This window comes from Meleagris gallopavo, chromosome 1 (assembly GCF_905368555.1).
Source record: "Meleagris gallopavo chromosome 1, MGAL_WU_HG_1.1, whole genome shotgun sequence".
Lineage (NCBI taxonomy): Eukaryota > Metazoa > Chordata > Aves > Galliformes > Phasianidae > Meleagris > Meleagris gallopavo.
The window spans coordinates 173719202-173736514 of NC_139404.1; the positions used below are offsets into that span (position 1 = coordinate 173719202).

At 43.1% G+C, this 17313-nt stretch overlaps 1 protein-coding gene across 6 annotated transcripts in view; it reads left to right on the forward strand.

The window, feature by feature from the left end:
• Nucleotides 1-17313, forward strand: part of FLT3 (fms related receptor tyrosine kinase 3) — a 41270-nt gene that overhangs the window by 858 nt on the left and 23099 nt on the right. For 4 of the 6 annotated variants that reach the window (XM_085216090.1, XM_085216094.1, XM_085216093.1 and 1 more), the window contains exons 1-4: nucleotides 296-7223; nucleotides 13981-14105; nucleotides 15442-15644; nucleotides 16118-16233. In XM_085216090.1, the coding sequence (XP_085072216.1) occupies nucleotides 7148-7223; nucleotides 13981-14105; nucleotides 15442-15644; nucleotides 16118-16233 (520 nt within the window). In that variant the 5' untranslated portion in view covers nucleotides 296-7147. Of the gene's footprint in view, nucleotides 1-295; nucleotides 9735-13980; nucleotides 14106-15441; nucleotides 15645-16117; nucleotides 16234-17313 lie in introns of those variants that run through there. The other 2 variants (XM_085216091.1, XM_085216092.1) reach the window with 2 other exon arrangements.

Sequence of the window (17313 nt, forward strand, 5' to 3'; positions counted from 1 at the left end):
CACCCCGGGGCTCCGGGCTGCGGGAGGGGGAGGGAGAAAAGAGGGGAGGCGACTCCGCTCCGCTGGGGCGGCCCCGCGGCGGGGGGCGGCGGCGCTGCTCGGAGGTCCCGGTGCCCGGGGTTGTTTATGCCATTTTCCTCTTCCTGAGCGGCTGCCCGGGCGCGCCTGCGCCGGCGCGGGGCATTCTGGGAACTGCCGCCGCCGGTCGGGGCGCGGGGGCAGCGGGCGGCGGTCGCGGCGGGGCGGTGGGTGTCGCACGGCCGTCAGCCGGCCCCGGCGCCCTGCTTCCCGCCCCTCACGGCGTACGAGTTCCCTTCTGCCCGAAGGGAGTCCCTCCGGCTGTGCTGCTTTTGAGAAGCGGTCTTCCCCCAAGCAGCGCGTGTGCTCGGCGAGGCTCCGCTGTGTCACCTGCACAGCCTCTCGGGACGCTCGCAGGTTTTCCTCAGTCGCGTTGCTGGCGCGTTCACCCAAGCGCTGTATGTAGGAGGAAAGCGTCGCGTTCTAAAGCGCGCTTGGCAGCAGTTGGGTATGGACAGCACCGAGTATGGGATCGGGAGCGCCTTGTGTCTTCTCTGAGGGAAAAATTACCCCAGGGCCTGTCTCCGGGGTGCTCTGATAGATTCTGTGGAGAGAAATTAGCAAAAATACACGGAGTGAGCTTTTCAGTGTTGCGCTGAAACCTATCAGAACCTTCCTGCTTCAGAGGAAGTCTTTAAGGGCTTCAGGAAGGAGCCATACATTAAGCTGGAATCTCAGGATCAGTTCTTGCAGTCAGAAGGACTCCTCCAACTTACAAACCAGCTGTGAAGTACAGCAGTTGTTGTGCCAAAAGTGAAAATTGGGCAGAAAACTGAGACGGTGACAGGAGTCAGAGCTCTAATGCCAGCCTGACATCCAAAGAGAACAATATGAAGTCTGTCGCCTCTCTGCCGTTCACCAGATTTCAGCCTTCTTGCCTTCCAACTATGGGACAGATGTTTTATGCATGCTATGTTCCTGCAAATATAGGAAAATACGCAAAACAGTGGAAATATTCTATTGGTTTCTCCTTTAATGTCTCTCAGGGGGAGCCCAGATACCAGCCACAGTAGATGCACAGTGAGAGGAGCCCTCGTGAGCTTCTCAGACATGGGAAATGCCTCGGTCAGAACTTGCACCTCTTTAGGTAATCAAAAGCAGTTAGCTTTAGCACACAAATCAGAGGCATTCCTAGCAGCTCCTGCTGTGGTGCTTGCAGCAGTCCTCAGTTGTGTGTCACTCAAACCGCGTCATTACAGTTATGCCTCTGAGGAGCAAAGTTGTAGACTTGGTTGCATGGAAGCTGTTGGGGCTATGGATGACACTTCCTTCAGCTCCTGCAGTGGGGAAAGAGAAGGTCTGGAATTGCATTGTTTTCTTTCTTTTATCCTACTCATTTGTGCTGTGGGAAGATGAAGAGTAGGGGAGGGCTTTCATATGGGAAAGGCCTTTGAAGCATATGGATTCATAGAGGACAATGGGAATTAGAAGATCCAGTGCTCAGGGAATGCCAGGTGTGGAGAATGAGAGGAATCCAACTGCACCTGCAGAAGTCCTGTTATCAGCAGTCTGTGTATCAGCCCTTTTTCCAGGGATAATGCCATCTGGAAAAAAAATCCTCTTGCCTTCAGAAAGATCAGACCAAGTAGATATGCATGCATGCATCTGAGAAGGCTGGGAGGGTAGCAGGAAAATGTTAATAAAGGGAGAACAAAAATCTCAGTTTTCACTCAGAGGTTTCCCAAGCACTGTGAATCTTTTATCCAGAGCTTTACTACTGTGGATCTAATGGTATCAAGTTATCTTAGAAGAGATTTCATGATACACATAGGGAAATACCTTTTCTGGGTGAACTGGTTGAGCATGAAGTAAGTTCTTCCAAGCAAAGGCTTCAATTGTGTAGCCACTCCCATCTCTGCAGTGCATTCTAACCTGTGTTTTCAGTCTTGTGAATCTGCTTTTCCCACAACTCTTTTGCTGATCCATGCATTTGTCTACAACTGTGTACACGCTGAAGTTAATGGGCTTGTGCACACACAACATACATTATTTCTGCCTCCATGTTGTAGTTCAAGTTGGAAACATCCACCCTAGATGCAGAAAGAGCTGAGATAGTGAAGTGGGCTGTGGCACATGACCCTGCCAGCTGGGGTGCACAGATAGCAATGAGACATATGGTATGATGCCATGTGGCTTTGGATTCTCCTCCTCCCATGTGTTAGTGATCATCAAATTCCCAGTGAACAACAAGTCAGTTTGGAAGCAACCTTTGTCTTTTTTTTTGTTTTTTTTGTTTTGTTTTGTTTTGTTTTGTTTTTGTGCTATCAGAGAGGTGGAAGATGGCATGAGCTCTTTTTGTGGCTCTGGTAAACTCTCATGTTTCCCATCTCTCATTTCTGTTAAGGACTGGGACTGAAGACTGACTTGTGGCCATTGGGACCTTGACACCTTTTTATTAATCATAATCATGTGTTCCCATCCAGTTTTATTTCCACTGCCTGTTCCCAGTGGCTAGCCAGGACTGCAAGGTGTCCCATCAGCCATTCAGTATCTTTGAACTTGAACTGCACTGCCTTGTGCAGCCCACTGGGCATTCCTGCTGTGTAGCAATTGATGATGCTGCCATTCTTTTCACAAAGCTAAGTCCCCTGTACTGAAGCTGGTACCTCTATGGAGAACACTGCAGCTTCTGTCTCGGACACGTACCCAGATTTATTTTGCACAATATCCAGGGAGAAAGACAAAGGAAAAACAGATAAATGCCCCTGGGCCTTGTCCCAGTTTGTAGTCAAGTCGTAGCTGCAGCGTGCTTTTTGACCCAGAAATGGGGAAATACTCCTGTATGCATATATACAGGCACAGCCAAGTGACAGAGCTTTTATGAGAGAGAGAACAAAACATTATGAGATTAAAAATAGATGGGGGCGGGGGGTATAAAAAAGGAAATCCTTGGGAAGGAAAGCCCTGCCAAGAGTTCTTTTCCCCAGCTAAATCAGGTTGCATGTGCCAAATAGCTATTTCTTAGCATCAGAAACTGTGTTGAGAAAGCTTTGCCCACTATTGAGAGTGACAATTTCTCTTTGTGTTGACCCAAAATTAACATGTTTAGTAAATCATGTGGAAACAGATCCTGAAGTGCAGTCTGGCATTAGATAATAGAAATGAATGATAATACTTTTTGAATGATAGAGTTATACTAGCTGTGATATTTATTTATTTATTTACTTTTCTAAGGCATGGGCAAGACAGGTTTTGTTGGCAGGAATCTTGTTAAACCTACCAAGTAGTAGGGAAAATAATGCCTGAGCACTATTGTGTTGGGTTTTTTTTTTTCAACACTACAAGTAAGTCTATTAGGAGATATTATCTCTGCTTAAAAAACTGCCCTTCCTTAATGTTACTGAAATACATCAAAGGAAATGTTTTTTAAAAATGGTTTTGCATAATATGACTTTAACCTTTCAAGTCTCAGAGTATATCATTAGGCAAAAAAAAAAAAAAAGTTAGCAAAATTTATGAAAATGTAAGTATGATCAGAGCCCACAGTAATATTAAAAGGAATTTAGCATTCGTTTTTCATTTGTTGGTGGTGGTGGTGTTTGTTGTTTTTTTTCTTTTATTTTTTTTGTTTTTAAGTAATAAAGCCTGATAGCTCAGGATATAAACCCACTGGTGTCTGAATTCTTAGGGAAATTGCCACTCTTGAGAGGATTAATCCATAAAATTATTTCTTTTTTTTTAATCTTCCTTTGAAGTGTTTGCAGCTGACTAATAGACAGACAGGATGTTGGACTGAATGAACCAGGCTGTGATAGCAGTTCTAATGGGTCCCTGATGGGCTAGTTGGCTTTACCATCAGTACATGGAAGAAACCTAATGTTGCTCCTGACCAGATTCCCATTCACATGCAAAAAGAAATTCATTCCAACTCAGTGAAGTTTTGAATTCAAATCAAGTAGCAAGTCAGGAGCTGACCTTGAAGTGCTCCTTCTTACACCCACAGTAATAATGTATGCTAACATGTATGTCAATTACGTATGGGGGGAGGTCTAGCCTTAGGCTAGAGTTCATATTAATACAAGCAATAAAACATTAGCTTAGTGCTGGTAATCCAGCCTTATGGTTTAGCTAGGGAGTTTCCTACCTTCTGGCAACTCCCACTGGAGCTGGCTTTATCTAACTGTTGCAGTGAAGGCCAGCCATAATGTGACATAACATGGATAAAATCCTTGGTAACAGAACCACAAGGGGACAAAGAAGAAACCCGCTGACTCAGAGGAATGCTTAATGGTCATTTACATGCGTATGGCATTTTTTGAACTTCCCTGCTTGCAGTCCGAAGTGTTTAGAATTAAATAAATACACTGGATTTTATGCATTTATTTTGGCTACGTTCGACAGATATGAACTGTCCTGTCCTAGTTGCTGGCATCTTCCACAAAAGCTTTTAAACTGAAAACAACACATGTATTTTGAGACTTCCGATATAAGATCAACTACATCACCAGCAACAGATTCTGATACTTAATCATAGAATCACAGAATCATTAAAGTTGGAGAAGATCACTAAGATCATCTACTCCAACCACGAACCCACGCCCACCATGCCCACTAATCCACGTCCCTCTGTGCCATATCTACACATCTCTTAAAAACCTCCAGAGACGGTGACTCCACCACCTCCCAGGGCAGCCTATTCCAATACCTTGCCAATATGAGAAGAAATTTTTCCTAATATCCAACCTGAGCCTCTAATGGCACAATTTGAGGCCATTTCCTCTTGTCCTATTGCTGTCACCTGGGAGAATAGGTTGACCCCCACTTTGCTACATCCTCCTTTCGTGCAGTCGTAGGGAGCAATAAGGTCTCCTCCGAGCCTCATTTTCTCCAGACTGAACAATCCCAGTTCCCTTAGCTATTTCCCATAAGACTTGTGTTCCAGATCCTTCACCCACTTTGTTGCTTTTCTTTGAAGATTGTGATGCTTTCCGATTAAGAAAGTTAATGTCAGTTTGCATCTAAACCACAAAAAGGCAAAATATATTTAATGAAATCTCAGTACCTTCCAGTGAATGCATCAGGTGGAAGAGAAAATAAAGCTCTTTACCCACTTGCAAATTTTGTAATAATGGACAGGCACCCACTCCCTTGGCACACATAGAGGCGTTCAGTCAGGTCATCGTCTTGCCACCCACTGTGCACTAGCAGTAAATGACTGGGGCAGATTTCTGGTAGTTTCAGAAGAACAAACTGCAAACCAGTTTCTGAAGGCAAAAGCTGTATGTAAATGTGGTATTGAAAGGGATGTAAAAAACAGAAGAAACATGGACTTACTGGAGCATGTTCAGTGGAGGGTCTTGAAGGTGATTCACATCACATGGGGGACGATGCACGAGATTGGGATATTTGACAGATGAGATAGGAGTGAAAAGGCTGGAATTGTTCGGCCCGCAGAATAGAGAGCTCAGTGGGAATCTTATCAATGTGTACAAATATCTGATAGAGGAGAGCAAGAAGATTGAGTCAGGCTCTTTTCTGTTGTCCCAGTTCCAGGACAAGAAACAACAGGCACAAACTGAAACACAGGGGATCCTCCTAAGCACCAGGAAGCACTTCTGTGCTGTGCAGGTGGTTGAACATTGGAATAGGTTGCTTGGAGAAGTTGTGGAGTCTCATCCTTGGAAAATGTTTAAAACTAAACTGCATTTGGCCCAAGGCAACCGGTTCTAGCTGGCCGTTCTTTGGGAAGGGGTTGAACTAGATAATCTCTCAGAGGTGTCTTCCAACCTCATCCATGCTGTGTCTGCACAAAGCAAAGGTTATCTGCCATCCAGGAAAGCAAAGGCGTATTAAGAATTTGTTCCCAGCATGGTATTTCTCTTTTTGAAATCATTTCTTTGAGACCTATGGAGCCCTATGCTTCCTTTCTCAGTTTTTACACCTTTGCTAATGTATCCCTCCCTAGTTTTCACATCACTTCAACTCCTTCAACACCTTTGGTGCAAAGCACTGCATCAAATACAAACTTGTCTTCAGCACCAGGGCATAAATTTATTGCCTCAATCTGTATTTCCAAGGCAGTTTTATGAGAGGCCGTGTGCTCAACTCCATTAACAGTGCTAGCCTCAATGACTTTTCCTCCACTTCTGCAATTATCTGTGGGATTTTTTCTATGATTTCTTTTATGTGCAATATACCTGTCTAGCTCTGGTCCATCTACATTTTTATTTAATCTTCCCTAATGCCAAAGAAGCTATTTCCTTTCCAAGTATCAATACCAACCAAATCCATTCAAGATGTAATCTCTGGCAGGTTTCTAAGAACAATTTACTGACATAGAGTTTGTTTTCTTACATGCAAGCCTTCTGGGCAAGGATTGTTTATTTCCAGTTCCCATACAACTGCAGAAAGATTTTTTAGTCCCTAGCAAGTAAAAATACTGCCACTGAGGGAGAAGCAAGCTGGAGGCAATGCAACAGCTTAGCCCGTAGAAGTGGATTCACTTTCTGTCTGGGGGACACAATGTATAGATGTGACAGCCCAGAGCCTGACTGCCCCTCTGAAGGACAGATCCAGTAACAAACCAGTGAAGGGTAACTCCAGCTGAAGTGGACTGGTTGGACCCTCTGCATGCCAACAAACAATAAGCAACAAGAAGGCAGATGCTGAAGAGCTGTGCACTGGGTGAGGCAGAGTAGGGACCAGTGCCACTTATGGCTGTATCCCTGGAGGCCTGTGTCTGTGTGTGACCCCAGAGGCCTTTATTTTTTATCCCCTGACCTTGTCATCTGCAAAGCAGCCTCAGAGCATCCGGAGCTCGATTTGAGCCTTCCTGCAGGCAGCGCTAGTTCTCTCTTCCCTGTGAGGTAAGCACAGATCCAGGCCACCACCACACTCCCTTTCCTGACAAGAATCCCCAGGTCGGGCAGCTGCTTCCCCTGTCTGGCAGAAGGCCAGCTGCCACGGGGGCAGAGCTCTTACCACCACTGGAAATATCCCTCAGCCCAAAAGAGGCCCCTCAGCTCTCTGGCACACAGCCGTTTCCTTCAGGCTCAAGACTGTGGTTCTGGCTTTTTGAAGAAGTGGTTTCGCTGCGGGCAGTGACGTGTGCCTTGAAGACACCACCTGCATGGCTGGTCTCACACACTGGGGCTGGGGACAGCAGGGCATCAGCAGTATGGCAGTGTGTCTGCTGCGCCTACTGGGTAAGGTTTCCTCAACCCGCTCCTCCAACCCTTTCCTCCCCGTGTCCCAACCTCTCACTGCATCCTTTCATATCTTGCCTTTCTTTCTCCCCTGGCTTCCTATACATTCCTTTTCTCCTGCATCTTTTATTTTCCGTCCTGCTTTTCTTCTGTTTTCTGTGTGTCCTCCTCTCTATCCCATCTCCCTGATCTCCCAGCCTGGCTCTTGTCCTGATGCATTTCACGCTCAGAGCAAAAAGTATCTAAATGTAGTGGAGTTTTTTTGTATTCCCGATATAGAAGTATTAATACTAGCTTGATCTGATGATCACTCTAAACAATATACCTACAGTTTTCTCGGTAAATAAACTTTGAGTGAGATGTGTTGAAATTTGCATCTGTATTTCAGAAGGTTTTGTTGTTGAACGATCGAAATAGAAGATGTGGTATTAGTATCTAGAAAGTATCTCTGTTTTTTTGGAGAGAAATTCTGCCTATACCTCAACTGTTAAGAGAAAAGAAAATAACAGTGTCTTTTATCTCAGATGCCTCTAACTATTTTTCTCTGGCTTTAAAATAAATGACTTGCTCCTATCAAACATGATCTTGCTGATTCAAAATCCAGGGCCAAGAAAAAAAGTGTTTTGTTTTGTTTTGTTTTGTAGTTTTCTCTGTTCTGATGCATTCCTGGGAAAGTTATTTATGGTCCATTTTCATCTCCATATACAGGAGTAATATTTACTTCAAAGAGCAAGTCTTAGATGGTATTCATTCATGTCTGACAGTCTACATGAGGTATTGCAGGGAAGGTGGAGTAAAATGAAAATGAGTATTTTATGATCTCCCGCTTTGCATGATTGCTGATACTATTATTAAGTAGTAGCACTCAAAAATGGACTTCTGTGTTTTCTTCTCGACTGAGCTGTGCTAGTCTTGCTGGCAGTAAAAGAATAAACAAAAACAATTAGCTTTTGGGATATGGTAGTTCCTGAAGGCCTCTGTGAAGAACAGACCTCAGCATGGCTGAGACAGCTCTCAGGAGCGAGAAGAGCTAGAGAAGGACCAGGGAGGACTGTTGCATTGTATTGAGATATTACTTAGTCAAAGCAGGGATATAGGGAGGAAGCAGTACTTCTTTTAAGGCCAGCAGATATAGAGAAGAAACCAAATACTTTGAGACATGCAAGCTGGATAGGGTTTGAAAAGACAGATGGAACTCACAGCAGATGTCCTGAGAATTGCTGGCTCTATGAATCTCTCTCTAGCAGATGACTCTTTAAAAGAAATTCTGATGGAAAACTGTTAAGCATTTAATGAATTATATGTAATTTGTTAAAGATGGGTGTATTACCTGTAAAAATCCATGTACTGTCTAGAGCTAAGCCCTAAGATGGGTGAACACATAGCCTGTGTCTGCATGATGAACCATAACCATCAGAAATTGCAACACTTACCCAGCAAAAGGAAAGCCAAACTGCAGTAACTTCTGGAGGAGAATCTCCCCAGTATGTACAGTATGAACGCATTGGGTCTGCCTGTGAACTATACACTCAGAATTGCAAAAAATTCAAGAAAGAAAAAGCATTTTGTCTGTGTTTTTTTCTGGAATAAATAATACCCAGCAGCAAGGAATGTAATCCCAAGAACTTCAGAAAATAACAAATACAGTACAATATATATGTAAATACAGATATATATATTAAAAGCACTACTCCAGTTCCTCATCTTCTTAATGTTTTCTGGTTATCCTGAACAAGAGCTTGTAGTTAATGACAATATTATCTAACATACAGCATTAGTGGATGAGGTGGGAGGATGGATGGGAACTGAGGCAGTAATATAGCTTCATGTTTCACAAGAGAACTTCGGTGACAAACAGAGACTTTCAGTGACCTTTCTCACCAGAAGAATCTCTCCTTAACAACTGCTCCTGCCCCCTTTATTTGTGTTGCACCCGCTGCTAGTGAGAGCTGCTCATGGAGTTTTATGCAATTTCAGGGCACCTGAGAGAAACAAAGCTCTGAGCTGTTAAGATCTCAGCATGGCCGACAAGTGAGAGGAAATTTTGTATGAGCAAAGACTGCAAACTCAGGCCCTAACAGTCTCTGGATTAGATTATGCTGTATCTGATTGCATGAAACTCCTGGAACAATTATGTCAAAAAAACCTTTGCAGAACATAAAAGCATCTATTTCCTTCTGTGTGGCAGAGAACCCAAAAACCATGAGATAGGACAGCACATTCTTACTTTTTAAGGGGAACCTACAAAATGGGCGAGACCCAGCAGGATGCATTTGAGTCCCAGCAGTAGGACCCAGCAGCCAGCAGGATTTGTCCTGTCCCAGCTCTCTGGTACCCATCTGGTGAGCAATCCAGAGCAGGCTCAGGTGCTGAGCCCCACTGCAAGCAGAGAAATTAAATCAATCAGCACCAAAGGGGGAATCCAGTTTGATTCTAACTATAGTCTCTTTTCTGAAGCATGCAAAAACGTTGGTGCAAGATTTCTCCAGCTGTGAATGCTGAAAAAGGCTGGTAAGTGGTCTCCTTAATCAGGGAAACATAGTTGTGCCCAGCAAAACGTATTTTCATGGTCATCTATCACTGTGTATTTCATGAATCAGAGGATAAGGCATAATTTCTGAGGTGATGATTCCTGAAGGTGAGAGAGGATTATATGCTGATACAAGTGAATATAACTTAAAGCTATTGGTGTTTTGTTTATTTTGAGGTTTAGCCCCATTTACTTTTTCCTATCTTCTCAAAAATATTTCTCACATTCCCCAAATTTCCAGCTATTGAGAAGCCAGAATGCCCAGCAATGCATCGGTGCATGCTGCTCAGTGAAGCAGAGCTGCAGGCATCTCATCCTTCCACAGCATCCCCTTCTACATCTCTTCCTGTTAGGACCTCAAAATAGTCTAGCACACAGAGCTGAATCCAAGCTTCCTCTTCTTTTGTTCCTGCATTTCTGAAAATGCAGCTATTGAAAGACACTGAAGTTCATGCATAAGCTCAGTAATGTGCAAGATTATGTACTCTTAAATGAAAAACTACTTTGGGTCATTATGTTGAGCTAGTTTTTCTGCAAATTTTCATAGAAGTGTTCATTGCAAAAGACAGGGGTGAAAACATACAGCAAACATTGATGGAATTGAAATTGGAAAGTAAAACATTTACAGGGCAAAAATACAGAAATATGGAAGAGTAGGAGTGGGTAACCAATAGAGGCAGAAAGCAATTCCAGTTTTGTATAGCAGCAGACAAGTATTGTTTTATTCCAATGATCTCACAGTTTCAAAAGGAAAGTAGGAACCAAAAATCAGTTCAGAGACAAGACATTTTTTCCTTTTTATGTTTTGTAGCAAAACCCTTCTCTTTAGCTCTCCCTCCTTCTGTCTGTCCTTCCCTCACCCACCCTTCAGGCTGTCTCTGTTCACTCCCTCACGTGCTGTCCAGAAAGAGAAAGACAATGTACTGTAGCCTGGTATGGAAACTCGTTTTCATTTAAAAGAGAAGTTTTACAATGGTGGGATGACAAGTGATATCATTTCACTTTCTGCAGTGTTCTGTTTTCATTTCTCTTTTGGGCAGATCTTTTCTCACTGCTGATGAGGCGCTGGAAATGTCATATCTTTACCTTTTGGTACTTAACTAAAGTAGCTCTTGCTTGCAGGAAAGCAGTAATTCCACTAATATTGGTAGAAGTGCTGGAATGTGTCAGGTAATGAGCCTGGAGTACTTTAACACAGAGTACTTTAAAAAAAAAGAGTTAAACAAAGCAAACTTACTTTTGTCATTAGCTGATTCATGTCTGTTTGCTTTACTTCAGTGTTGTCTATCCAGCTCGTTAATGGCACAAATATGTGCCATCCCTGTGAGCAAACATCCTGTAGAGGATATTCAAGAAGGAAAGCTCAGCACCACTTAGTGATTAGTGGAGAACTTCTGTGGCAGCATTGCTCCTGTGCTTCTTTACCCAAAGAATTATCCCTTTGTTCACAGAATCAGAGGATGGCTGAAATGGGAAGGGAGCTCTGGAGGCCACTTGGCCCAGCCCTGCTCCAGCAGGGACACTCAAGGTGCAAGGTGCCCAGAGCCGTGTCCAGGTGGCTTTGGAAGATCTCCAGGGAGGAAACTCCACAGCCTCTGGGGGGCCTGTGCCAGTGCTCCATCACCTGCACAGCACAGCAGTGCTTCTGGTGTTCAAAGGGCCTGTGTGCCAGTTTGTGCCCATGGCCTCTGGTCCTGGAACTGGGCACCACTGAGCAGGGCCTGGTTCTGACCTCTTGGTGCCCTCCCTTCAAGCATTTATAGTGACTTTTCAGCCAATTCCAAAAATAAGGGAATATCCTCAGCAGTCCCAGTTACTCTTGATAAACTGTGAGTGGTTGGAAAGGCACAAGCTGTGGGTGTCAGTGGGCTCCCTGCAAGCATGAGCTTGCTGAGTGACTGCAGATAAGTCACTGTGGGACCAAGGTCCAGGAGACCTGTAACTATTCTGCAGGGTGGAAGGGCCGTCATTGACCCAGCTTGTCCATGCAAAGCAGACAAAATGAACAGTAACAAGTAGAAGAACAGTTCAGCTGTTAGAGCTGAGCTTTTATCTGCAACCCACATGGTGGGTAGATAGAAAGTTTTCTTAATGAAATGAAAGGCAAATAAGAATTTGAATACATCTCTGCAGTTCTTCCTCACCCAAGCCTAGGTAACCACAAACCAGAAGAGGCAGGACAACTTGTCTTCAGCATTTGCTTCATGCTAAGGTGGTAACTATTTTCAGATTAAAGCTGTGAGTTACTGACACAAACTGAGGACTCAAAGAAGTGATTACAAAGCAGATCTATAAATTAAGGAGCAATATGATGTTTGGGCGAGTCAATAACTATAAAAGAAGCCTGAAACAGCAATAGGAGTTTGGGCTATTCATAAACAGGCATAATCCTGCACTAAAAGCAACTGATTCCCAGAGGTACAGCAAGTCTCACGTTTGCAGGAAGGCAAGTGTAGAATTAGAAAATCTTGAACCCGATAAAAATACATAAATCAAACTGGATTGTGATTCATTCTGGCTTAAAAGATTGATGGAACCAAAACACCGATCACAGAGCATGGTTTGGATAACAATCTACAAGAAACATAATGGCAGAAGCAGTCAGTAAAGCTGGATGTGTAACAGTATTGTGAGATGTATGCCTGCACTTCATGTCATCATTAGCTTACTTTGTAAGGCACCAAAGCAAACATATCTATAGGTAATCAGGAAAAAAGCAGGAGTAGCTCTCCTGACTCCCAGCTATGTGTTCTGTTGGAAAAGGTTCTGCCTTGTACTCTGATAGAGAGGTATAAAATACATCCCCAGCGCTGATGTGAAATCTTCATCCATCTCAATTATGGTTTGTTAAAATTTTTGCATGATTTATAAGCTGCTGCAATGAGGCATAGACAGAGCTAACCATCCTCCTCTAAGAAGAAATACATTACCATTAAAAAGGCATAATTTTATCCGAAAGGTAATGTTTGCTGTATCAAAAAAATTGTTACTGCATAACAAGACAGAGGAGAAATTCTTAGAAATGGTGGCTGGGGAGTCACAGGGTATAAAAGAATGTGGAAGAAAGTGGAATGGCTTCCTTGCAGCTGTTTTCATCTGGGACCTGAAAAGGCAGGGCAGAGAAAAACTAAAAAGGTGGAAAATTAATTTGTGGACAAGTCTTCTCTGCTGCATGTGATAAACTGCTGGAACAGGCTGCTTTGGCAGCAGTGTCCTGAGGCAGATTGAGCAACACAAGTTTTCCTTCCTCGGATGTTGTGAGGAGGTCTTTTAGATTTGGAAAGACTGGGGAAGCGTTAAGCCAACAAGTTACCAACCAGCAAAACCTCTGCTGGCATTTACATTTAATCAATTAGAAATGGTCATTCACTGCAACAAGTTCAGGGGTGATATCCCTCCAAAAAGAAACACTTTTGCAGGAATTTCTACTATATATACAGGAGTAGTTCGTGTGGAAAGAAAAGGAAATAGAAGAGGGAAAGGAAAAGGGAGAGGGAAAGGAAAAGGGAGAGGGAGAGGGAAAGGAAAAGGAAAAGGAAAAGGAAAAGGAAAAGGAAAAGGAAAAGGAAAAGGAAAAGGAAAAGGAAAAGGAAAAGGAAAAGGAAAAGGAAAAGGAAAAGGAAAAGGAAAAGGAAAGAAGGAAAGAATAAAAATCTCTCAGACAGGAGCCAGAGCTGGCTGATGTCGCTGCCCCAGTGCCGGCCGTGCTCTCAGCGCAGCCTGTGCCGCTCCCCCGGTAGAGCGGGGCCGGGCGCGGCGGGAGCGCCCCCTCGTGGCCGCACATCGCCCTGCGCCCGAACGAGTCCACGGGCACCGAGCGGAGCTCTTATTGCCGAGCAGGGCGGGCGCTTCCCTGTGTGTACCTACACGTCTCTGTGAAATCCTAACTCAGTTTATGGCAATAAGAGGTCTATCTGACTGCAGTGAGAACCAGACTTCTCCTACTGCATTCTGCTATGTTATGGGACGTACTCCTAAAATGTGGCGTGTCTGTGGTGTTGAAAGGTTCCCCAAATCAGTTTTATTAGTCTTGATACACAAAAGCAGATACTGAAAATGCACATGCATAGTTGAGTATTTCCACTGTCTGCCAACAACAAAAAAAACCGCCTCACAATCTGTCTACAGTTTTGTTGTGTTTTGTTTTTTTTTTTTTTTTATTAAAATACTTACCCCTGAGCAGAGAGATAGACACAATCACATTTGTTTTCTACTTCTGTTTTATAGTTCTAGTTATGACAGCCATGGCTTTCACTTCTGCAATGAATCAAAGCACATCTGAGATTACGTGTGTGTTTATCAGACAAAGAGATGGAGCTTCAAGGACAGAAGAGACATCAGTATCTTCCAAGGTGATCTAACAGAAAGCAAGTTGCTTATGAAGTTTCCTGTTCACTCCAGAAATGGAATCATAGAGTCACAGAATTGTTACAATTAGAAAAGGCTTCCAAGATCATCTAGTCCAACCCCCAACCCATTCCCAACATGCCCACTAAACCACGTCCCATAGTGTCATATCTACAGATTTGAGTGTCATATCTACACATTTGCTTGAACACCTCCAGGGATGGTGACTCCACCACCTCCCTGGACAGCCTTTTCCAGTGCCTCACCACTCTTTGAAGAGGAAATTTCTCCTAATATTCAGCCTCGTGTAGCACAAGGCTATTACCTCCCAAATACTTTCCCAAAAGCTTACAGCACCCTGACCCTTTAATCCATGGCAGTGTCACAATCAACTTCCCAATGACCAATCTCCTAAGGAGTCATTTCAATACACCAGCCAAAGTTGTGCTGTCCCTGTGTCTGATGAAGCGGAATGTGGCTGTTATCTCTAGATACCTTTCAGATCAAGCAAAGGGAAAAAGAAGGAGCAAGGAATGAGAAGCAGCAGAATCATACAAGGGTACCTGGTCAAGCACTTTGTGGGGCAAAGGAGGCAGCAAACCCCTCCTTTCATAAGCTTACACTGGATAAATGTCACCTAGTAAGGGAGACATCTAGGGCTGTTCTTCAGGGATCTGCTTACTTGACACCTCTTCCTGTAGCTAAACTTAAAGACTCATTAGTCTACCATCAGCTATGAGTGCTGCAGAACTTTCCATTTCACCGTTAGCAGTATGCATTGGTGAGAAAATGAAAGGTATGCAGTCACCCAAGCCAAACATTCTCTGCCCAGAGAAGCCCACAAGGAGCTGAGGTCTGTCTGGATGCCATGATGGCAAGTAGTAGGATAGTAAAAAACATTCTGGCCCTGCCTTTGCATTGAGGTCTCAAACAGAAAGTTTTCATTATAGTTCTTCTCTGTGCTCCCATGGTCCTACAAGAAGGGAAGCAAAAATGAGAGCAAAGAATAACCGCTATGGGAAATTGTAATGTTTCTGGCTGAAGTTGCTCTGTAATGGCCTTTTATAGAGAATAGAATTAACTAATGCAACATGAATCCTATTGGGCTTCTTTGTGTAGTAGAATTCAATATATTTATGAATGTTTGACAGTAGGAAAAAAATGGGAGCATGTTGAAGATATTATTTTAGTGCAGTTTCTATTTATATTTGGGGATTAGGAGGCATTGTTAATTTATGAAGACTTTTCCAGAAGAGCATCCTTTAAAAATATTTGAATATGAAATAGCAAACAAAGCTAATTGCTACCGAATACACAACAATCTGTTCTCTTGCATTGCAGATCTCCAACATTTTGGAAGATCTCGAGTGCCATCTGAATTCTCAGGGAGCAGAGAACATCTATGAGCCGATTAAAAAAGTAGAAGCGAATGTGTTTGAAGATATTGAATTAAGAGTAATAATGAACATTTCAGAGATCATTTCATGCCATTGGTTTTTTAAAGAAATCCAAGCTTGTGAACCTTCATTGGATTCAGATAACCGGTAAGTTGAGGAATATACTGGATCAAAGAACATGGTAGGGATCATTTCTCTTAGGATACAAACATATGTTCTGTGTGACTTTGCTTGCGTATAATTCCATGTTATACATTAACTTTTTAAATCTTGTCATCAATTGAAGGTTATTGCCTCCAACTGCAGGGCTCTTGGGATGGGATTGTAGATAGAGTACTTCCCTGTGAATCACTCCAGCTGTTCTAAGTCCATCCTTCCTGGAGCTCAGCATTAGGCACTCACTTGGGTACTTGCGGTTGTAAAGTCCTATGGTGCTGCGTGTATAGCAAGATAGATTAAAACACTTTAGGGTAACGGGTGTAATGTAAATAATGAGTACTCTTATCTCTGAATAGTTTTTCATGCTATCAAGCACAGAGCTAATGGAATATGTACTATTATTGTGTCTGCAGCATATTACCTTCCAGATAACAAAGATGACTTTATCTCCTGTTTTATAGGTATGTTACTTCTTTGCCTTTTTCTCAAATACGAGAAACACAAGCTGGAAAATACACTCTCTCAGTCATCAGTAAAAACAGCAATTACACCATCATTGTTCCTGTTCTCATCCGAAGTAAGTGTGTCTCAGACAGCAGGATTCACTCCATCAGCAGGTACAAGAAGAGAGGCTTGAGATCATCCAAAGCAGTCAGGCTTCCACCTTTTTCTTGGGGCATCTCTCTTCCCAAACACCTCATCTACTCAGCCCATGCTGGGTGCCACTTCTTTCATGTTATGTGTTTCAAGCACCTTCCTAGGTCTGCATAGGACTTGTGGCTGTCTTCAGTGGTTCAAGTCAAAACTACAGACTGCCTTACTGCAAGCAAGTCAGCTTTCACTAGTTGATAACAAGCAAATGAGTAAATGAAGATGTAAATGTGCAACAGCCTTTTTCTTTGCTCTGAGAGATTTCTCTCTGTGCCACAAGAGACAGATGAAGGGTGGCTGTCGTATGCTCTCAAAGCTTGTGGGCTGCCTTTTTCTTGCATCTGAATTCATTTGTTCTCAGTGGTCTCAGGATGAGATACACCAGCCCTACAGCTGCTCAGCACAGAGGTGCACGAGGAGCTGGCACTGTAACTGCTGAGCCCAGCAAGACATGGTAGAGCACAGGCAAGCTGCAGCTTTGCAGATTTGGTTGAATTTCCTCAAGGTCCACACAGGGGACATATCGCAGGCAAAGGCAACTGCTGTAACAAAATTCAGTTTCCCATTTCCTACTAGAGTTGTCCAAGAACATTTTTTTCAAGACTTGAAATGATTTATTTTTTTTTAACAGACAGGAAATAACATATTGCTTTGTCTGTAAAGTCCCATATTTAAATATAAAATTCAGAAATGTTAAATGCGTTAAGGAAAAGAAAGCAAAAAATCAATCCAAAGAGCTAAAATTCTGACAAAGTTGCTAGGACTAAGCCCCTTTAGAGATAGATTTACTAACAAGCATTATTACTTGCCTTGTTTCTAATATACTGTGTCTAATCAATGTTTAATCAACATTTTTATGCCTTCTTTATTTGCTATTAAAATATTTCTTCTAATGGACATTTTTTCACTCTCAGATGCCTGATTTGTCACCTCCAGTTTCTCCTTATTTTATCTGAAGACCTATTGGGTGTCCTAATTACAATTTTAAGAGCTTCATTGAAAGGAC